General features: G+C 39.9%; 2 protein-coding genes across 2 annotated transcripts in view; one reads left to right on the forward strand and one right to left on the reverse strand.

Moving 5' to 3' along the window:
• LOC141548487 (eppin-like) overlaps positions 1-23608 on the forward strand; it is a 274723-nt gene that overhangs the window by 161368 nt on the left and 89747 nt on the right. Inside the window, exon 4 of the mRNA XM_074277421.1 lies at positions 6299-6406. Coding sequence (XP_074133522.1) covers positions 6384-6406 — 23 coding nt within the window. The 5' untranslated portion in view covers positions 6299-6383. The remainder of the gene's footprint in view (positions 1-6298; positions 6407-23608) is intronic.
• Positions 7469-10983, reverse strand: LOC141548319 (eppin-like). Its single transcript, XM_074277093.1, has 4 exons — positions 10781-10983; positions 10390-10521; positions 9442-9609; positions 7469-8122 (listed from the first exon to the last, which is right to left on the reverse strand). Exons 1-4 carry the CDS (start codon positions 10875-10877, stop codon positions 8061-8063), a joined length of 459 nt encoding a protein of 152 aa, XP_074133194.1. The 5' UTR covers positions 10878-10983; the 3' UTR covers positions 7469-8060.

Below are 23608 nucleotides of genomic sequence, written 5' to 3' on the forward strand. Positions count from 1 at the left end.
ATAGTGTGTTATCCTGGGGATGATTTTCTGTAATTGCTTTGCTAATATTTTATTTAAGATCTTAGCATCAATATTAATTAAAGAGATTGGTCTATAATTGTCTTTCTCTGTTTTCATCCTGCCTGGTTCAGGTATCAGTACCATGTCTATGTCATAAAAGGAATTTGGTAGGAGTCCTTCATTCCCTATTTTTTCAAATAGTTTATATAACATTGTAGTTAATTGTCCTTTAAATGTTTGGTAGAACTCACATGTAAATCCATCTGGTGCTGGGGATTTTTTCTTAGGGGATTTGATTAATAACTTGTTCTATTTCTTTTTCTAAAATGGGACTATTTAAGCAATTTACTTCCTCATCTGTTAATCTAGGCAGCCTACATTTTTGAAGATAATCATCCATTTCACTTAGGTTATCAAATTTATTGACATAAAGTTGGGCAAAATAACTCCTAATTATTGCTCTGATTTCCTTTTCATTGGTGGAAAGTTTTCCCTTTTCATTTTTAAGACTAACAATTTGATTTCCTCTTTCCCTTTTCTAATCAGATTTACCAAAGGTTTATCTATTTTATTTTTTTTTTCATAAAACCAACTCTTAGTTTTATTTATTAATTCAATAGTTTTTTTTTTACTTTCAATTTATCAATTTTTCCTTTTAATTTTAGAATTTCAAGTTTAGTATTCTATTGGGAGTTTTTAATGTGCTCTTTTTCTAGCTTTTTAAGTTGCAAGCCCAATTCATTGATCTGCTCTTTTTCTATTTTATTCAAGTAAGCCTCTAAGGAGATACAATTTCCCCTTATTACTGCTTTGGCTGGATCCTACAAATTTTGGTATGTTGTCTCATTGTTGTCATTCTCTTGGGTGAAATTATTAATTGTATCTATGATTTGCTGTTTCACCCAATCATTCTTTAGGATGAGATTATTTAGTTTCTAATTACTTTTTTCTCTATTTACCCCTAACTTTTTCTTGAATGTTGTTTTTATTGCATCGTAATCTAAAAAGAATGCATTTACTATTTCTGCCTTTCTGCATTTAATTTTGAGGTCTTTATGTCCTAATATATGGTCAATTTTTATACAGGTTCCATGACCTGCTGAGAAGAAAGTGTGTTCCTTTCTATCTTCATTCCCGTTTCTCCAAAGCTCTATCATACCTAACTTTTCTAATATTCTATTTACCTTTTTTACTTCTTTCTTATTTGTTTTGTGGCTTGATTTATCTAATTCTGAGAGTGCAAGGTTGAGATCTCCCACTATTATAGTTTTTCTATTTATTTCTTCTTGTAACTCTCTTAACTTCTCCTTTAGGAAGTTAGATGCTATACTACTTGGTGCACGTATGTTTAGTACTGATATTGCTTCCTTGTCTATGCTACCCTTTAGCAAGATATAGTTTCCTTCTTTTAATTAAATCAGTTTTTGTTTTTGCTTGATCTGAGATAAGGATGGCTACCCCTGCTTTTTTTTACTTCACCTGAAGCATAATAGATTCTTCTCCAGCCTTTTACCTTTACTCTGTATGTATCTCCCTGCTTTAAATGTGTTTCCTGTAAACAACATATTGTAGGGTTCTGACTTTTGATCAAGTCTGCTATCTGCCTCTGCTTTATGGGAGAGTTCATCCCATTCACATTTATGCTTAAAATTACTAATTCATTACTGCCATCTTATTATCCCCAGATTATGCTTTCCTTTTTCTTTCCCCCCTTCCCCAGTATTAAACTTTATGGGCATCATTTGCCTCATGTAGCTTTCCCTCTTTAGAATCTCTCACTCTGAGTAGAGGGAGGGAGGGTATAATTTGGAAAAATGAATACAAGGGATAATATTATAAAAAAATTACTCATGCATATATACTGTGAAAAAAAATTATAAATAAATAAAATTTAAAAAAAAGAAAAAAAAGAACCTCTCCCACCCCCTTTGAGTCCCTTCCCCTTTCTTATATTTTTCCCTTATTACTCTTTTCCTTTTCCCTTTTCCTCTCCTTTTTAATGATGTGAGAGAAATTTCTCTGTAAACCAAAAATGTCTATCATTTTCTCTTTGAGCCAAATCTGATGAGAGTAAGAGTAACACAATGTTCCTTCCCCTCCCTAAATTCCCTCAGATGTTTTAGGTTTCCTTTGCCTCTTTGTGGGATGTAATTTCCCTATTTTTATCACCTCCTTTCCCTTTTTCTGATACTATCCCCTTTCCACTTCTACTTTCAATTTTAATATTATAACAGTAAAATTAAATTATACATGTACTCTTTATGCATGCCCATAACAGAAATACAGTTCATAAGAGTTCTTTTTACCTTTTTCTGCTTCTCTTTGAGTCCTATATTTGGAGGTAAATTTTTTTGTTTAACTCTGGTTTTTTCATTAGAAACAAATGGAATTCACCTGTTTCATTAAATGTCCATCTTCTTCCCTGGAAGAAAATGCTCAGCTTAGCTGGGTAGTTTATTCTTGGCTGCATTCCAAGTTATTTTGCCTTATGGAATATCAGATTCCAAGGCTTTTGATCCTTTAATGTGGAAGTAGCTAGATCCTGAGTGATCCTTATTGTGGCTATTCAGTATTTGAATTGTTTTTTTCTGGCTGCTTGCAATATTTTTTCCTTAGTCTGATAGTTCTGAAATTTAGCCACCATATGCCTTGGAGTTTTTATTGTAGGATCTCTTTCAGAAGGTGTTCAATGAATTCTTCAATGCCTATTTTACCTTCTGATTCTATTACATCTCTTTGATGATTTCCTGTAAAAATAGTGTCTTAGGCTCTTTCTTTCATCATAATTTTCAGGAAGTGCAATAATCCTCAGATTACCTCTCCTAGATCTATTTTCCAGGTCTGTTGCTTTTCCAAGTAAATATTTAACTTTTTTTTTTCTACTTTTTCGTTTATTTTTTTTTTTTTGTTTTGCTTGACCAATTCTTGATGTCTCCATGAATTTCTATTTGTTCAGTTCTGATTTTTAATGAGTTATTTTCTTTATCAGCTTTTTTTTATTTCTTTTTGTATATGTCCAATTGAGTTCTTAAATGAGTTGTTTTGCTCTATGCAATTTTTTTTCCAATTCACTTTTTTTTTACTGAGTTATTTTCTTTTTTTCAATTCACAAATCTTACTTTCTAGGGAATTCTTTATCTTTTCCAATTCTGTTTCCCTGGGAGTTTCTTACCTTTTCCAATTCACATTTCAGAAAGTTGTTTTCTTTTTCCACTTCATCAAATTTTTCTTTTAGTGAGTTATATGCCTTTTCTATATACTCTCTTGCAGATCTTCTCTTTCCTTTCCCCATTTTTCTTCTAGCTCTCTTTTAAGATCTAGGAGAGCCTTGTGTGATGGGGACCAGGTTACATTCCCCTTTGCAGTTTTCTTTGAGACTGTCTGCTATTGGTTAGTATCCTCTGCTCTCTTTCTGTATAGAAGCTATCAACGGTTTTTTTACTTGGCTTTTTTTACTCATTTTTTAAAAAAGCCCTTAGGGTCTGCCTTCAGAGCAAGGAGGTTACAGCTTCTTCTACAGATAGGGATAGATAGATGGACAGTTGCTCTCCTGCAAATGGACTGCAAAGAGCAGCCAAACTATGGAAATGCTCTGGGAAGAGCCCCCCAGCAGAAGTTTCTCTGCCCTGGAAGCTTGGCAGTGCTGTAAAAGTTCTATTGCCCCAGGCAGAGTCTCCCTACCCTGTGCAGATTTGTGGATGCCCTGGGCAAAATTCCCACAGTGCAGAATGTGGCTTTACAGCTGTTCTGTGGTCCATGCTGAGTCACTTCAGGTGCTGGATGGGTGTAACCAGGTCCTGTTAAGTTTTGCCATTTTTTGGAGTACATTCTTCCTTTGGTGTTTGTGTAATTGCTCTGCTGATGTACTGCTTTGCAACTAAGGCAAATCAGCCAACCTGTGGTAGAGTCCTCCCTGCAAAATCTCCACCCGAACAGAGACCACACCCACCCGGATCCACTCAGTGTGCTATCCTCTGGTTCTGCTTTCCTGCCTGTGCTAGCCTACTCCCACTGATCAGGACAAACCTTTTCTGGAGATCTTCCAGATTTTCTTCAGCTAGTAATTTGTTGTACTCCCAGTATTTGTGGATTTTACCAGTCAAGCACTATTTCTAAGGCTGAATTTGGTAATTAGTAGTGAGGGTAGAAAGGGAGCTTAGAATGACACATGTGTCTTCTTCACCATCTTGGATCTGTTCCCCCACTTTTCTTTTTTAACAGAAGAGACATGCTTGGTAATACTATTAATTAGGATTCTAGTGAATGAAACAAAATGCAAACACTACTCAACAGACTAAAGATAAACCTTTGGCTTTAGAACAGGAAAGAATGTCCACAAGAAGACTAAAATTATTTGGGAGCAAGATACCTGACATAATGGTATGACAAATTTTACACTGATGCATATCACAACTGTTTACATTTCTAAGTAATCAAGATTCAGGGCTTATGTGGTTTAATCATTTACATCATAGTAGATTTTACTAGGCTACAAGAATTTTAATAGAATGTACTTTGTATCAAACCTATAAGCATTTGAGGTTTTTAAGCATTTAATATATTTTTATTTATTTAAGCATTTAATATATTTTTGTGGTCCTGATCAATAAAAATTGAAGAGTTCTAACTGAATTTTTCCACCTGGCCTCCTGATTATCACACTCTTCATCTCAGTACAGGAGCTGGACTCCAACACCTCCTCATCCTTTTTACTTTTTCTGTCTTTATTTCCCCCCTCTTCTTTTAATCTATCTATGATTGGGAAGTTTATCTTGTTTATGATTATGATTTCCCTGTCATTACACTTGTCAAGTTTTCCTCCCCTATCCAGTCCCACTTTTTTCTCTGTTATTTAATGTACTTAAATATAAACCTGTGTTTTTAGCCTGTCTTTAAATCTTTTAGACAAGAATAGAATTTATCTGATACCTATCTTTACCCCCTTTCCTCCATGTATATAAACTATCCAAACATGAGAATGATAAGAAGGAAATTATTTCCATTTTCTCCTCTTTTCTACACTTACATAGCCATCAGAATGGAATTAAGTCATCCCTCAGTTACACATTAAAAACCTAAAATCCATAGATTCACTTTGAAGACGCAATGGTTCTGAAGAGACATATTTGTTTCCCCTATATTTGAATGTTAGTATTATCATATAATGAAGTCCTTTCCAATAACTCAAATACATTTACCCTTCTAGGTTTTTCTTGATGGTCAGTTTGGTTTAAAAGTTCCTAGTCAACTCTGATCTTTTAAAATTACATAAATGTATCCTCTATTCCAATTATGATTTATTTTCCCCTTATAGAATTATACTTAGCTTTATAGCTAATTATACAATAAATAATTTTTAGTGATAAGTCCATATCTTTTATCATTTTGAATATTGTATTACTAGCTCTGTTTCTGTCTCTGTTATTCAAGCCTTTTCTTTTTCTATCTCTCCCTATAATTTTTTCTCTGTCTCTGTCTCTCTGTCTCTATCTCTGTCTCTCTTTCCTTGCCTGTCTGTCTCTCTGTCTCTGTCTCTTTCTGTAGTTGCTAGGTCTTCTGTAATCCTGACTTTAATACCTTGAAGTAGCAGCATATAAGGTCCAAACTCAGATTAAGCAAAAAGAGAATGGAATTGGGTGACTCCATGATACTGAATACCTTGGGCATGGATTTTCTCCAGGCTTCTGATTTTTCACTGAACCACCTATGCTCAGTGTTTCAGCTGGGAAAAGGGGGATACTACTCAGTTATGGACACTCATTCTTGTGCTACAGACTCCATGGAGTCCACACATGGTTCTTACTCCCAGAGAGCAGAAGGTATGATGTTGTGGTTTCTAACATCTAAAATTGTTCTTGACCCTAATAAATCAATTACACATCAATAAGATAGCTGAACTGATTTTGTTCAAAAAAAAGGTATAGGGCAAGAGGGATCCTGAATGCCAGAAAATGCTGACTTTCTAAGTTACAGAGTCAGGGGGTAGCAGTCAGCCTCTTGGGGATGGGAGGGTGGGGAGGATCTTTAAATAGTCCCAGAAAAACCTTGAAGGAGATAAAGTTTGCTACATCCTTGTCCTTTTTCTTTCACACATGGAGCTCACTACATTTCCCTCCTCCACCCATAAGGCTCCCCACACCAGAAAAAAAAAAAAAAAAAAAAAAAAACTTGCTTTCTTAGTTACAGAGTCAGAGGGCAGCAGTAATTCTCTTTGCGGGGGGGAGATCTGTAACTAGTCCCACAAAAACCTTGAAAGAGATAAAGTTTGCTACATGCTTATCTTTTTTCTTTCACACAGGGAACTCACTACATTACCCTGTTCCACCCAGAAGGCTCCCCAAGCTAATGGCCCATCAATGTCAGAAGGAATAGGCTATCAGTAAATGTTAGATTCAACTCAGTTCTGGTAAGTAGCATCATTAAAGGGGTTATAAGGATGATCCTCCTTCTGGACTCCTTCCTTGTTACAGCCTTCTCTTTTTTACACTTCTAGGGAAAGTCTTTTAAAAGGAATTCTAAAACATCTAAGAATTCTAGAAGTAACGGGAATTTATAGTACAGACAAATGGCAGTGGGAGGCTTTAGAGCTTGCCCAAGAGTTCACAACTGTTATGTCTTACCTTTCTACCTGATGTAATAAGAATTGTGTACCCCTGATCTTTGGGAAGGTAGGTGGACCTGGGTTGGAAAAACCCTAAATCTCAACCCCTCCCAACCTCTGGGAACATCCCCACCCTCCTAATTGATTCCCAAGGCAAACTCCCACTGTAATCCCCACCTACCTGCAGCATAATTACCACCCATTATTGACCTGGAAATTGGTCCCTCAATTCATCTGGAGATGGCTCCCTAACCCCACCTAAACCATAGAAACCTAAATATCATTAAGACTCCTTATCCCAACCTTTGCTATCTTCCTAATAAGGAAGAGCCACACTGAGAGAAAGAGTTTCTCAGTGAAATAAACCCATTTTGCCAAAAACCTTGCTTGAAGATTGGGATTGTGAATTCTTTCACAAAATCTGCAACACTGGCATGGAGACCCCCAATCGTTGTTAGGCTATTCTCATCCATCAACATACCCACAAACCAGTGAGCCTGAGGAATGGAAGTTTTCAAACTTGGTGGTTTTCTCTTGGTTCAAGACAGCTGACTTTCAGGTTCAAATCAGGCTAGTTAGAGGGAAAAGATCCCGGCATGCTACTTAAAAGAGAAGGGAACGAGTAAGAGAATCCTGAAGCTGGAGGAGTAAAGTCACAACAGGATTGCATAAGGGAAGCCCCTAGACTAGCATGCAAAAAGTACTTGAGTCTATTGGACCTCAGGTCATTTTCTGTACTATTAGGAGAAAAATTGCTTTCATTCTCCCTGTCCTTGCTCCACTTTCCTCGGCCATCTTGGGTATCCCTTGCAGTACTGCCCATTCTCTTTTTTCTTTACCTGACAACAAAGAATCAAGATTCAAGGCTTCATTTTAAAATGCTTTATTCACAGGAAAAAAAGAGTACTTCAACCTAGGAAAAACATAATTCTTAAAGGACTTAAGAAAGGTAACATGATATAGAGGAAAGAGCATTATCTGGGTACCGAGCAGTACAGGGTTCATTTCTCCCTCACTTCTTAGCTGTGTGACCCTGACAAGTCTTCTCACAATGTGAGATTGACCTTGCTCAGAGGCCCCCAAGTCTACCCCTCACACGATAGATGAGAAAAGTAAGACTAGTAAAGAGGCAATGAGCCCAGGCTCACACCTCTAAGAAGTGTCAGGATATGAGGGAATCTAATCTGTGGTTTGGGGCTGACTTTCTGGGGGACTTTGTGTATATGATCAAATTTCCTGATATACAAGAATGGAATGGTAGCCTCAGAAGGGAGTGAGCTCCCCATCTCTGGAATCCTTCAAGCAGAGGCTGGAGACCTGTTTGATGTAGGATGTAGGGGGGTAGATTCTGGAAAAGTAGGCAGGAGAGAAGATGATGCCCGAGGTGCCCAGTAGCTATGAGATGCTCTATTCTGTGCAGCAGGGAGATTTTTGAAGCATTTCAGAGGGGCACATTTGCCTAAGCCATCACAGTAAATGGTTTACTTTCCAACTTATATTTCTTTACTGGCTCTCCATGTCCTAGAAGAAAAAAGGAGAATTTAGTTCAAGGAACTCCTGTAGCTCCTTGTCACCTCCAGGAACCAATATCAATTCCCTTTGGTCCATTCAAAGCCCTTTAGAACCTATCCCTTTCCCTCCCTTTCAAATCTTCTTTATATGACACCCCCCCCATGGATTCTTTGGTCTAGTGCTATTGGCCTCTTGGCTGTTCCTCACACAAGACCATTCATCTCCCCACTCTGGACAATTTTCTTAGCTGTCCCTCCACACCCAGGATGTACTCCCACCTCCCTTCTCCCTCCTGGGCTCCCTGAAGTCCTTCAAATCCCAAATCAATCCCACATTTAGCAGGCTGCTTTTCTTCATCCCCTTTATCCTAGCACTTCTCTCTGTGTACTTTCTAATTTCTCCTATATGTAGCATGTTTCCCTGGAGTTGTAGATATGGCATCTCTCCCATGACTAAGAGATTTCAGGAGAGCTAGCCAAGAGCTTGTCTTCTGGCTTTTTGGCCTCCTAAGTACTTAGCTGATGTCCTGGCATGTAGTAGTCATGGTATAAATGTTTATGGGATCATTGATACTGTTCCTAATTTCTAGAATGGACTCTTAAGACTTCCTGCCTCTCTTTTATCTTTGACATCATCCTGCTCTTCCAAGAGTCAATGTGTCACCTGCTCTAAAAAAAGATTGCATTTCCCATGTACATATTCCACAGAAGGGAGTGAGCTCTTGCTTTTGGGAGATATCTCACTACCCTTGCTTTGTTTGCATCTAGAGCCTCCATCTTATTCTGATTAACATGTTTTTTACAAAGGACCAGATTGCTCAGTGGGAAGTACTGGGTTCCCCAAAGTGGATATTATCAGAGATAGTGAAATGTTGTTGTGTATACAAGATGTTCACACCAAACAATCCCCTTAAGAAGTACACAGGTGGGCTCAGAAGGGACAACACCATTGGCTTCTCTGAGAATCAGCCCCATTCCTGGAGGCCTTTGCAAAACTAAGCCTGGCAGCAGCCCAAGCTGAGAGTCATCTCTGGTCTTGAAGCAGAATCCACTAGTCAAAGAAACCGCTATGTTCCTATGGCTGTGATCTATGAACACCTTCATGGAAGAGGCATGAGTGGATAAGGTTGTGCATGGTCTCTGACAGGAGTAGAGAATGAGGGCCCCTCTTTGCTTTGCAAAGGACCCACTGACAACTGTCCACACAATGGCCAGGAACTAATCAGGACTAGGGCCTAATTGGACCCCAGGTTTCTGGCTCAAAGTCTGGAACTCTTTCCCTTAAACCACATTACTGTAATGCTTTACAAATGCCTTTTACAGCCTTACCAAATGCCAAGCAGGTCTTCTTGCAAATATCGAAAGTCTGGAAGTTGTTTCTGCCTTCAGGACATACGCCATTGTTGAGAGGGACACATCTATTTTTCGTAGTGCTGAAGTACCATCGGTTCAAAGGGCTGGAGCAAGGCTTAATTTTGAGACTCTCAGCACATGGGTCTGAAATGAGATTAGAGAATTGGGGGAACAAGGAAAAGAAATTGAGGATTAATATCAGCCTCCCTCTTACTATTCCCATACATTATCAGTGCTGACTATTTATGGGATCCTTTACCTGTGAATGTAGAGACTCACTTGGTCCCAGTTCCAGCTGGGTGCCCTTGGGGGTTAACATTTGTGATTTTAAAGTTCTGTGGCTAGGTTGTGGCCCAGAAACAAACAGTGAAAGAGCTGGAGGCAGGATGCAAGTGTTCCCCCCCCCCCCTCCCCTTAACCGAGCTCCTTTACATCATATCTGTTTCCTCAGCTTGGAGCACAGGATCCAAGAGGCCTGCACCATATCATGAGCCCAGTGGTCTTGAATGCTAGAGATGGCAGCAGTGAGAATGGGGTCCATGACCCGGGCTCATTAGCAGAAATAGGCATCCTGCTGTATGAGTGAGAGCAGGGGGCACTGTTTCCTTCTCCTATTAAATTCCTACCTGTCCTTGAAAGCCCAACTCACATGCCATCTCTTCTATGAAGTCTTCTCTGGTTCCGGAGTCATTTTCTCTCTTGGTTCTTAGATTACATTGGGCATTTCCCAAATTCACAGTGATGTTTATTCTGGGTCTATACTTTTGTTTTACCCAGTAGACTGCAGAAATCTCCATGAAGACAGGCACTTATCTAAACTTCCTATCATTCCTATGCTCATCCCAGCTCTCTGGGTCTTCTAAGGATTTAAGAAATGCTTGAGAGCTGACTAGCTGGAGAAAAAAAGGAAGGGAAATTACTTACCATCACTGGGGCTTAGGCAGTGCTTTCCACAGTTAAATAGACAACATTTCTCTGGGCTTCTGCAATCCCGGTTCCTGGAGCAAGTGCTGAGCTCTTTGAAATTGCACTTCACTTTGATTCTGGGGCATGACCCTAGGGCAGAGGATGGTGAGACTCATTCTGTAATCACCCTCTCCCCTTCCCCTTCCCAACACCCCCCTTCCCTCTCCCATTCTATGCTTGAATCTGAAGGAAACTTTGGGGAAATTTTCTGAAGTTTAATAGAGTTGGGAGAGTGTCTTCCTTCCCATCAGCATTTATTCATTCCCAGGCTTTCACTCCTCCCATCCCAGATTTAGGAGTCTCCCTAAGGAAGGGGTTAAACTCCTCCATAATTTACCCCATCACTTACAGCTGGATTTAGACATGTGGTAAGCCATCGATGCATTGTAGTCATGACTTGTGATCATTAGCAGCAGCAGCATTAAGATGCAGCCTCGAAAGCCCATGGTCCTGGAGGGTGGCAGAAGTTAAGGCTCTTCTCTCTCACAGCTTCTCCCGCTTTGCTGCCTGCCTTCTTGACTTCTCAACCTGGACTGCCCTGGGATCTGACTTCCCAGCCTGTCTCCAGGCAATTTATCCGATCCTAACTATCCGTGGGCTGTGTCAGTATGTCATGACCCCGCCTACACCAACCTCCCTGAAGAGTCTGATTGGGCATTCCTTAATGTTCCCACAGTCCCTGGCTAAAGGCAGCACTAATCTGGGTCATATCTGCAGTGGGAGGCCAAGGGACATCTTGAATCCTATCCTCCCTAGCCTCATGGGGCACCAACACACCCTGCTCCTTTCCACCTCCTTCTCTTCCGTTTACTTGAAATAGCTCTTCATTGTTTTCCTATCAATTTCTAAAGTAACATTGAAAAAAGTTAGAGAATCATAGTTTCTGAGTCAATCATTTTATTAATAATCTCAAAATGCTATTAATAAAACAGGTCAGCGGCATTCTCAAATGCCACGCACTATTCTTATGGGTGGCAACCAATTCTGATTAGTTGACAATTAATGAGAAAATGAATATTACAATGAGAGGTGGGCTGTATTGCAATGACGGTCTTGAGGTATGTGACAAAGAGGTCTCAAATCTGGATCAAAGCAACTTTTTTATTTCCATATCACTCATCTGACAAAAAGGAGAATCCACATTTCCCCAGACCTGTCTGAATAAACACGATAAGCAGGAATCTACCCATAACTTTAACTCAAAATTTCCTTTGCTATCTTTGATTAGATCTTTAGTCTGGGTAAGTCTTTGCAAAAGATTTCTCACACTGGTTGATTTTTGGATCAGAAAGTAGAAAAGGGGAAATGACCTTGCCCTTAATGCAACAATTCAATACAGAAGAGAAATAATTATTTCTCTCACTACCTCTCCTTTAGAATCTATCCCCAATATCATCTCTTCCAGTAAACATTCAGTGATTGCCGTCCTATTATGTGGACTTGTCCCCTTAAGTTTCATGTAGAGCTTTTTTCATCTCCATCTGCTGTACTTTTATCATATTCTCTATTATAATTACCTCTAGTTGTATCCCTACTCCTCCTCTGTACGTAGTAAATGCTTAATTGATGCTTATTGACTGACAAACTGGAAACTCAATGAAGGCAGAGTCTGGGTTTTATCCCAACTTTGTGCCTATTCCAGAATGTTGCATGATGTTATGAACAAGGTAGAAACTGTTTATTGAATGAGTGAGTGAGTGAACATTAGGTTTGTTTGGCAAAGGAGATATTGAACTGACCTCAGAACCAAAAAATCCTGATAATGAGGGAAAAGGAAAGGGAGAACCCCATTTCTCGGTGCATAGATAGTAAGATAATCCCATGAGGCGCAGTGTCCCCTGTAAATGAATTTACAGGCCCGAAAACCTAGATTGATAAATAAAAGGTTTATTGTAGAAATTTGGAAGTAAAGCTCAGTTAGAAAGATGCCAGGGCCAAAGGTGGCCTCTGGGTGGGCAGGAACCCTTACATGGGTAGAAGGATACCATGTGTTGGGAGGAAGGGCTCCTGCCAAGAGAGGGCTCCAGTGTGGGCCTTTTTATACCTAAGAGGAGACGGGCGGTACCCCTAAGTTCTCGGAGGGCTTTTCAGTTAGCCTAGATCAGGTGAGGGCTGGGGGAAGCTTAGCTGATAGTGGGGCTGGGCCTGGATATTCAAAGCGTGCCTTTGACCAGCATTTGTGAATCAAGGTCAGCCATGGGTTGGGCAATTAGAAAGGAATCTTAAAGGGACCTCAACCCCCATCACTGAGTTTAGGTCTGGCATCGTGACAGCATACTGAATATATCATCCTGGACAAATCATTTGATTTGAGTTAGGGGAGCAATTTTGTGCAAATGATGTGTTTAGGGTTCAGTACCAATGTTGACATTGATGTAGACAGCAAATGTTGGGTCATCTGAAGAATTTACAATGGTCATTTCCTTCACAAAAGATAGGTTTATTTAAGAGAAAAGGTTACTGACAAAATTAAGTTACAATAGACATCAGGAGTGGTAAATATGAAATACCATCAAGGAAAGGGGTTTTAAAAATTAACAATGGAAAAGACATGTTTCCTAGTGGCCTTCACAATTAACCAGGAGAAAGGAGATCCTCTAAGAGGTGGGTGTACATCATTGACTGGCAGGCTAAATATTTTCTTCTTGATGTGATAATTCTGAAATTTAACTGATATTCCTTGAAGTTATTATTTGGGGTCACTTACAGGAGGCAATCAGGGAATTCTTTCAATGTCTATTTTATCCTATGGTACTGGCACATCAGGGCAATTTTCTTCAATGATTTCATGAAAGATATTGTCTACGCTCTTTTTTCATCATGGTTTTTATGTAGTCCAATAACTCTTAGATTGTATCTCCTGGATCTATTTTCCAGGTCAGTTTTTGTTTTGTTTTGTTTTGTTTTGTTTTGTTTTGTTTGTTTTTTGTTTTGGCCAATGAGGTATTTTATATTTTCTTTCAATTTTTAGTTCTTTTGGTTTTGTTTGACTGATTCTTCATGTCTAATTCAGTCATTCAATTCCATTTGTTCAATTCTATTTTTAATCAATTATTTTCTTCAGTTAGTTTTTTTAATCTGATTTTGCATTCAGCTAGTTGAAGTTTTAAATGAGTTGTTTTGTTTATTATTTTTTTCCATTTCACAAATTCTGTTTTTCAATAAGTTGCTTTCTTTTTCCATTTGATCAAACCCATTTTGTAAGGAGTTAGATGCTTTTTCCATTTCTCTAAATCTACTTTTTATATAATTTTCTTCAGATAATTTCTGTGTATCTTTTTTCAAACTCTCCTGACAAATTCTTGTTTCCTTTCCCCATTTATCTTCTAGGTTTCCTTCTTATTTCTTCTTATTTTTTAGAATTTTTTGTATTTATTAAGCTTTTTGTTTTCATAACATATGCACAGATAATTTTCAGCATTCACCCTTGCAAAACTCCTCTCTTCCCACCCTCTCCCCTAGATTGCAAGTAATCCAATATGTTGAACATGTGCAATTCTTCTATACATATTTTCACAATATCACAGCACAAAGAATATCAGCTAAAAAAAGAAAGAAAGAAAGAAAGAAAGAAAGAAAGAAAGAAAGAAAGAAAGAAAGAAAGAAAGAAAGAAAGAAAGAAAGAAAGAAAGAAAGAAAGGAAGGAAGAAAAAACTGAGAAAGAAAACAAAATGGAAGAAAACAATAACAAAACGAATGAAAATGCTATATTGTGATCCACACTCAGCTCCCATAGTCCCTTCTCTGGGTGTAGATGGCTATCTTCATCACAAGATCATTGGAAATGGCTTGAATCATCTCATTGTTGAAAAGAACCATGTACATCAGAATTGATCATCATATAATATTGTTGTTGAAATATATAATGATCTCCTGGTTCTGTTCATGTGACTTAGTATCAGTTCATGTCACTCCCTCCAGAACACTCTGAAATCATTCTATTGGTCATTTTTATAGAACAATAATATTCTGTAACATTTATATACCATAATTTATTCAACTGATGGGAATCCATTCAGTTTCCAGTTTCTAGCCACTACCAAAAGGACTGCCACAAACATTTTTGCACATGTGGGTCCCTTTCCCTACTTCAAAATCTCTTTGGGATATAAACCCAGTAGAAACACTGTAAAGGGCTGAAACTCTGAATAGATGCACTGTAATCAGACAACTGAGCACTTAAGGTTAATTACCTATTGAACAATACTCTGTTAGCATATGCTTGGAAAATGGCCTTTCTCACTGTTCTGTGCTGGCTCAATCTTTTGGTGTATACAGATAATTGTAGGAAGGATTAGGGGATGGAGTCACTTTTGAAGAGGACGAAGGGGGAAGGGAGATTGGTGGCGAGCTTTGTGGAGGCTTGTCTGTCTTCTTTACTTCTCCTCCTAAAGACCAAAGACTTGTGCTTATTCTGACTCTGGTTGATCCTGAGGTCAACAGGGAGCCCAAGGTGTGAACCAAGGACCCTAATTTCACTGAAGACATTCCTGGTGATGAGGAAATAGGGTGAATATTTTAATAGACAAACAGGGAGCTTACTTTATTAAGGGCTAAATTAGTAACCTTTTCTAGCTGAAATGGGGCAGATATTAGGAAAAGATTCTCCCCCATCCCCAGCTCCACCCCCACCTCCACCCCTAGAGGGCGCTATAGAAAGCATACTCAAATTGATCAATGGACAAGACTTACTTGTAACTTGGGAGCAGATGGGTGGACTCTTGGGTGTATTAGAATTCACATCCCCTTGGTTCTTAAAGGAAGAAGATATAGAGGCAGATAATTGGAAACTAGTAGGAGATCAACTATTTGAATATAACAATGATAAAGGTCCTGATTCAATTTCTAAGGAAACATTCTCTCTATATAATATAACACAACTGGCCTTAAAGAATCCTGTAAGTTATTAGAAAAAAGAAAAGTTTTAAAACCAGTTAGATGAGGAAATGTGAGGAAAAAGAAGAAGACAAAGGATAGATTAATGGCAATATGACCAGAGGGCATAAGGACTTAAGTGAAGTTGAAGGGCGTGGTGATTCTCACTCTCACAAGGCAGCTTCAACTCCACCTATGGAGCAGGTCCTGGACATGCCCCCATCAACTTCACCTTCTGGAATGGAGGGAGGAGGAGTAGTGGGAAGGGCAGCGATATAATCAGCACCTCCCCCCCCAGCAATCATCCCCTCCTATAACTAAGATTACAAAAGGTACTACTTAAAGCCACAGAAGAGGGGCAAAATATAGCTGATTTGAGAATAGAAATGTATCCTGTGATTCAACAGTTTAACTCTTCAGGTCAAGAAAGTAGAAGATACACTCTTTTTGATCAAGAAATCATCAGAAGACCTGAAAAAGGCTTGCACTCTTTATGGGGCTACATCATCTTATGTTAAGATGTTATTACATAATTTGGCTTATGAAGTCTTCACCCCTAGGGACTGGAAATCTATAACAAGGACATGCTTAGAACCTGGACATAACTTGTTGTCACTTTCTGAATATAGTGAGCTCTGTAGGATACAAGCCTGTAAGGGTCCAAAGAAAGGTCAAGCAAGCATAACTGAGATGTAAGTGGACCAATGATCTTTATCCCCGTATGTGCTTAAGAATTGAGTACTTAGGGACTTCCTTTGTGGGTGGTACCCATGGCTGTAACCTAGATCTCACTCTGCAGTCTCAGTCAAGTTCTGGATATAATCCCATGGATGGATGTAAGCCATCATTGATTGGCTTGTGTCTGCAACCTCATTGACTCTATTTAAGCTCTGGACAGGAAGAGCCCTTCCCTTTTTCTCTTCCCTTTTTTCCCCCCTCTTACCACCTGGAGACTGGACTGGGAGGTTGCTAATAAGGTTTGTGCAGGAGGTCATAGAGTAGATGTGATTTAGGGGAATAAAATCTAAGTTTGTTCATTTGAATTCTCGGGTGCTCTGTTATGCTTCAACTACTTTCTATGAGACAGTAGCTGGAGGATTCTGAGGACCTCAAAACAGAGGTGAGATTGATATTATTGATATTATATTTGCAAGTTTTTCTCTGATAGGCCTAGGAATAAGGACCGATTAGCATTAGTTAGGGAGAGTAAAAAACCCTAACACGCAAAAAATTAGTAAAAGTGTAGTTAATACTCCAATCACTTATGATCAACTAATAGGTGTAGGTTCTTATGCAGACATTTCAGTACAGATTAATTACCCCATAGCAGCATATGGGCAAATTGCTGCTGCTGCTGCTACCAAAGCATAGGGTTTTGTCCCTGGTAAACATGACAAGGGAGTAGTCTTCACAAAAATAGCCCAAGGGCCAAATGAGCCCTTTGCTGATTTTGTGGGAGTTTGCAGATAGCTGTCATACAAACTATTGGTGAAAATGCAGCAACAGAAATTATGATAAGGCAACTTGCTAAAGAAAACACTAATGAGATTTGTAGAATTATACTAGGACTACACAAGGATGCTCCTTTAGAGGAGATCATAAAATGCTGTGTCACAAATGGGCACAAATACCTTTTATAGCCAGGCTATGATGCAGACTTCCAAAGATCTGAACATGGGAAGACAGAGTCCCTTTTGGCAAGGGACTTCCAGAGAGAGACTCATCAATGATTTCAATGTGGTAAAGTAGGGCATCTGAAAGCTCAATGTTGGCATAGAGCCAGAGTGAGAAAACAGGGTGGGAGAACAAGACCCAAAACCTCATGTCCAAAATGGTAGAGGCTTACATTGGGCATCAGAATGTAGGCTGATTCAGGGAAATGGGATGGGGGCCCCAGCCCCAGGGCCCAAAACAAAAAATACTTGGGGGCATGATGGGAGCTTATGCTACATCCAGAGAGCCTTTAGAAGTTCAATACCCAGATATGACCAATCAGCCAGGAAGCAACCTGATGGGAGAAAGGGATTACAATTGGGGAGAATAAAGTTGTATGCAGCTGGGACAATTGAGAAACTCCCTGGAGAGGTAAAATCTGTTCCTCTCCAGCCTATGGATCCCTTCCCTCCAGGCACAGTAGGCTTGATCATCACATAGCTAGGAAGTGTTAAGTGTCTGAGACCAGATTTGAACTCGGGTCCTCCTGAATTCAGGGCTGGTGCTCTATCCACCGTGCCACCTAGCTCTCCCCTTAGAGCTACTCTTCATGCCCGTCCATCAACGGCAAGGCTAGGCCACACTTACCCATCTTTGGGCACCAACCAGGATCCCACTGAGACAGACCACCAGGAGGTAGGGGTGAAGTGAAAGAGAACTTTATTCTTAGATAGCACATATTTATACACACTTGAGGATCTAGGGGAAGGGAGAGGTCCTCTAGGAATCTGGCATAATGGGATTGGCCCAAGAAGAAGGAGGGAGGCGTGCTAGGCTTTGAGAGCACTAAGGAGAGAGGCGTGATACCTGGAATCAGACACTGCCTCTTGGGGCTATGCCCCACCTCCACGTAGGACTCTCCTGCACCTCAGTACCTCTCATCCCTCAGGTCTTCCCACATGCCTTGAACTGCATTCCTTGCTTCTAGAGGCTTTTTAACCCTTACATCTCCCCCTCTTTTATTAATAAGACCAAATGAGAAGCTCTTCCATAAGCACCTCTAAAGAATTTTTTAAAGAATATGTATAAAGCATCCTAGCAAAGTAGGCAAAAGCAAAAGAAGCAACAATACAAAAATGGATACATTGAGCCCATGGGATACAATAGAAGGGGTTGGGAAGGAAAGTATGTTGGATCCAATCACTAAGCTGATCCAGCACAGGTGGTCATCTCTCTACTTTGGTGCTGTTTCGGGCGTTTCTTGGGTCATCTCCTCTTCTTCTTCAGCCCCTGTTTTAATAGGGTCAGTTCTCCTTGTTCTTCTTTCTGGAATCCAGCGGCCTTCCCCATCAAGATCTGCAAGACAAAAATATCCCAGCCCTCTCCAAATTACTAAGGATGGACCTTGCCAACATCCTTTCTTGTCCTTCCAAAGGACCTTTTAAATGTTCTCTGGTGCTTGAAGCACTGTTTTTATGGAGCTTAGTTTTCTGTCCTGTCTATAAGATAATGCCAAATGTATCATTCTTGGAGAGAGGCTGATATCCCTATCCAGGCACAAAAAATTGTAAGTATATAAGGTCTTATCCACATCCACCTGTGTGGGTCATTGGGGGTTCTGTCTACTTCCTCCCCCTTTCTGTTTAACAAGGGTGGCCTTCAGAGTATGATGGGCCTCTTCCACAAGGGCCTGACCCTGTGGATTATAGGGAATCCCTGTAACATGTTTAATGGCGATTGTGACAAAGAAGATGGTCATCTGCTTAGAGGTATAAGTTGGCCCATTGTTGGTCTTTATGCTATTAGGAACTCCATGATAGGAGAAGCAACTATATAAATGTTTAATGACTGAAGGAGTGTTCTCACAGGAGGCCACTATGGCCAAAAGGAATCTAGAATAAGTGTCAATACAGATGTGGATGGCCACACAGTCTACATGTGTCATATCCATTTGCCATAAATCATTGGGGAATAAACCTGGGGATTAACTCCTTTACTTGGTGGAGGAGGGAGAAACTGAACACACTGCTTCCCTATCTGTTGGACTTGTTCGCATGTGAGGCCATAAAGGGGATGTAGAGAATTAGCGAGTAAATGGAGAAAATCATGGACACATTCAGGGGATGTGGTGACCATGAGAAGGGAGCATTGTAAAGTATGGCCCACCACCTCATTGCCACCTCATGTCTCCTGCACAGCATTGGTGAGAATATACATGCAGGATGTAAATGGGATGTTTCCTAGTCTGTAAAATCAGCTGCAAATCAGCAAGAAGGTCAGCAATTGAAGGATTCTGAGGCTATAGGACAGCATTCTCAATGTCTCTGAGCATTTGGACAGCATATAAGCTGTTTTATATCATGCTAATTGGCTCTGGGTATCTCTTACACCCTTTCAGGATGTCATATAAAGGCTGCATCAAAGAAATAGGAATAAGGGCATGAGCCTTTAACCATTAAATTTGTCCAACTAGTTTCTGCAATAGGTTCAGAGTATTCACCTTGTCTAATTGTAAGTTAGGTATCTGATTAGTAACTGTAGAAGTCCCAATATAGAGTCCCAAGTAAATGATGGGATAGTTATGTTGGATCTTTTCTGGGGCTACAACCAGTCCATGTGCTGCAAGAATGCTCATGGTCTCTTTAAGCAAGGCAGAGAGATCTTTCCCACTGCTCATGGATAACAGTATATCATCCATATAATGCAGTATCATGGCATGAAGCCACACCTTCTGAATTGGTTCTAGCACTTGCGCTACGTATACCTGGCATAAGGTGGAACTACAACACATCCCTTAAGGGAGAACTTTCCATTGGTAGTGTAGCTCAGGTCCTGCATTGTTTACAGAGGGAATGGTAAAAACAAATCTTTTCTTATCCTCTGGGGCCAGAGGGATGGAGAAGAAACTATCTTGTATGTCTATTACTGTAACTGGGCAGCAAGTGGGTGCTAGATTAGGAGATAGCTTGTCAGGCTGTAGGGCTCCCTTAGGTTCAATAGTAGCATTAACGGCCCTAAGGTCCACTGCCATTCTGAATTTTCTAGATTTTTCTTTATAATAAATACAAGGCTATTCCATGGGCTAGACATTGCTTCTATAGGTCTGGCACTCAACTGTTGTTTTATAATTTCATTTAAGTCTTTATAAACTGAGACAGGCCATTGAGGTACCCAAACCAGGGTGTTAGATTTCCATGTTAATGGTGTGGGCGTGATATGAAAGGTGGTGCCCAAACACCTAATGACCCCAATTAAAAATCCTGTGGAGGTGATATATAGATTGAGGCCCCACAAGCTTTCATTATGTCCCTGCCCCATAGATTGTACCTGAGACCTGCGACCACCAGGGGTCAGAATATCCCCTGTTTGTCTGCAAACTGCCAGGGAAGGTCTTCTGCTGCAATCTCTTTAAATATAGCAGCTACAAGGGCATCCATTCGAAAGGCATTGGAGCCAAGATTCTCACATCTCTTTATCATCTCTTCCAGGCCAGCCTCCTCAACTACGATGAGCATGGCCTTCTGGCAGTTAGTATTAGCATTCTCCCCTGTCAATTTCTGTATAAGGAGGCTGGAGGCTTCTCCTCTGCCCACTGACCTCTCAACAGCCACTTGTAGGCAGGCCACAACATCAGGAAAAAGTTCATCTGGGCCCTGTTTAATCCTAGTCATTGAGGTCTTCTCCTTTCCAGAAGCTTGAATTTTGCTAAATGCTCTTTGGGCACATTGAGACACAGCTGCATATACTACTGCATCATATTGCATTTGATCCTCATTTCTTTTATACTTCCCAGCTTTCTGTATTATTTGTCCTAAACTTGTCTGGGAATCTGCAAAGCCTTCACAAGGGGGCGCAGAGGGAGTGGATGGGAGACATATCTCCTCAGGGAGGGCGGGGGACAAGGGGGAAGGCTATGCCTCAGAGATGGAGGTGACCTTCCCTCTGTTCACTTTCTCCTCCCTCGGCTTATCACCATCTTTTACTTCAAGGTCATATGTCTCTCTGTTTATTTTCTCATTACTCATCTTATCCCTGCTCCCTCCTGTTCCATCATATCCACTTCCTGCTTCTTCCTCACTACCTCTTCCTTCTTTTATGTCACATCCATCTCCTTCTTCCTGTTTATTTCTTCTTTCCCACAGCTAACTTCCCCTGGCTCCATTTTATGGGCACGGCTGGTCCTGATGAGTGCAGGTTTAGGATCCTCATTTGTTTTATGACTCTCATTTGTTTTATGACTCTCTGTTTGCACTTCATTATCTACTTTTAATGGATTGTGGCTTGCATCTCTTAAAGTGCCCCCAATCACTTGATGCCATTCCAGGATGGCTCCTGGAGTTTCTTTATCATAGGAAGCCATCTATCTCCCACTTTTTAAAATCCATTTCTAATTCTGCTTGCTTTACTATTCTAGAAGCTTCTTTCCCTGCTACCTCCTGGTCTGGAACCCTCACAATAACCTGTCCCATTTTCCTAACTTTCTACTCACTCTAGAGCTGAGTTCTGCTACAAGGTGAGGTCCTAGCCAAAAATGTCCCTGTTCGGGCGCCACTTGTTACACCCCTATGGACTACTGTAACCTGGTAGCTCCCCTTAGAGCTACTCTTAATGCCCGTCCATCAACAGTAAGGCTAGGCCACACTTACCCGTCTTTGGGCACCAACCCGGATCCCACAGAGACAGACCACCAGGAGGTAGGGGTGAAGTAAAAGAGAACTTTATTCTTAGATAGCACATATTGATATCCCCCTGAGGATCTGGGGGAAGAGGGGGGTCCTCTAGGAACCTGGCATAATGGGATTGGCCCGAGAAGAAGGAGGGAGGCATGCTAGGCTTTGAGAGCACTAAGGAGGGAGGCGTGGTACCAGGAATCAGACACAGCCTCTTGGGGCTGTGGCCCACCTCCACATAAGACTCGCCTGCACCTCAGAACCTCTCATCCCTCAGGTCCTCCCCCATGCCTTGAACTGTATTCCTTGCTTCTAGAGGTTTTATAACCCTTACAGTAATGGTCTCTATTTCTGGTCATAAAATCTTTCCTTCTTCAATACACCCAATAAGTAAAAACTATTTTTTGCTCTCCTAATTTGCTTAAGGTATTACCCTATGTGTTTAAAATATCTGTGCATTTTGTTCTTACCTTGTTTTTGTCGTGTTCTTCCTCCTTTGTTCTAGAACATGACTAATGTCATCAAAAGGGTGGTGTCTTGACTTGCAAGAAAATTGATATGTCAGGATTGTGAAATCATTAGCTTCACTGTCTCCTCCAGAGTCAATTAAGTCCAGTGGCAAGATATATGACATGATGGCTGAATATGGTCCCAAACACGGTGTGGTCCATCATGCTTGTACGCTAAGTTTTTTCCAAGGTCTCAGTTTGGCTGAGGCAACACCCAGTGATTTAATTCTATGTAAGAAATCAGGCAAAAGAAACCCTACATTGCCTACTAAAAAAAATCAATCTTGGGTGGCAAGACCCACAGGGTTTCTGTCCAGAATAGAAATGATTGGCATTCACATTTACTCTGAACCATCAAAACTCAAGCAATTACGAAGTGAATCAAAAGTTAGATCAGGCAGTGAGGGCTAGAATTATTCGGATTCAAGGAATAGTCAAGTAGCTCCATTTGAATCCCAACGGACTTTATTAGAGACTGGTTTTCCAGAGCACTATTTCAGGATATGATAAGTGAAACTAGACTGTAGAGAAGAGTTAATTGGTTCAGGTTTTTTCCCCTAAAATGATAGAATAAACAAAAATTCTAGTCCCCAAACTTCAAGATATGTTGTCAGGTTTATGGAATGAAAAAAATTATATTCTTGTAAACAGAGTACCTTGGAATGCAATTTAAGTTGTTGGTCTCTACCACATGAATAGGCTGAGCCACTGCAATGCAGATGACAGTTCCACTTAAAATTAATTTACATATTCAATGCCATGCCAAACTATTAAAATGTTTTTATAGAACTAGAAAAAATAACAAAAATCATATGGAACAGCAAAAGGTCAAGAAGATCAAGGGAATTAATGAAAACTAATGTGAAAATGGACTAATTATACCAGATTTAAGACTGTATTAAAAAATGAAATTATCAGAATTATATAATATTAGCTAAAAATAGAGTGGTGTATTACTGAAATAGATTGAGTACATAAGACACAGTAGAAAATGACTATAATAGTCTAATGTTTGATAGTGTTTCATATACATGAAGGTCCTGCTTTTTGGGGAAAATGGACAACAAACAATATGGCAGAAAAAAGATAGAGGCCAACATTAAAGATCTCTTTGGGATATAAGCCCAGTACAAACACTGCTGGATCAAAGGGTATGTGCACAACTTGATAACTTTTTTATTATAGCTTTTTATTTACAAAACATATGCATGAGTAATTTTTCAACATTAACCCTTGCAAAACCTTCTGTCCCAACTTTTCCCCTCCTTCCCCCCACCCCCTGCCCTAGATAGTAGGTGGTCCAATATGTGTTAAATATGTTAAAATACATGTGAAATCCAATATATGTATACATATTTATACAGTTATCTTGCTGCACAAGAAAAATCAGATCTGGAAAGAAAGGAAAAAAAACTGAGAAGGAAAACAAAAATGCAAGCACACAATAACATAAAGAGTGGAAATGCTATG

The sequence above is a fragment of the Sminthopsis crassicaudata genome, chromosome X, assembly GCF_048593235.1.
Source record: "Sminthopsis crassicaudata isolate SCR6 chromosome X, ASM4859323v1, whole genome shotgun sequence".
Taxonomy (NCBI): domain Eukaryota; kingdom Metazoa; phylum Chordata; class Mammalia; order Dasyuromorphia; family Dasyuridae; genus Sminthopsis; species Sminthopsis crassicaudata.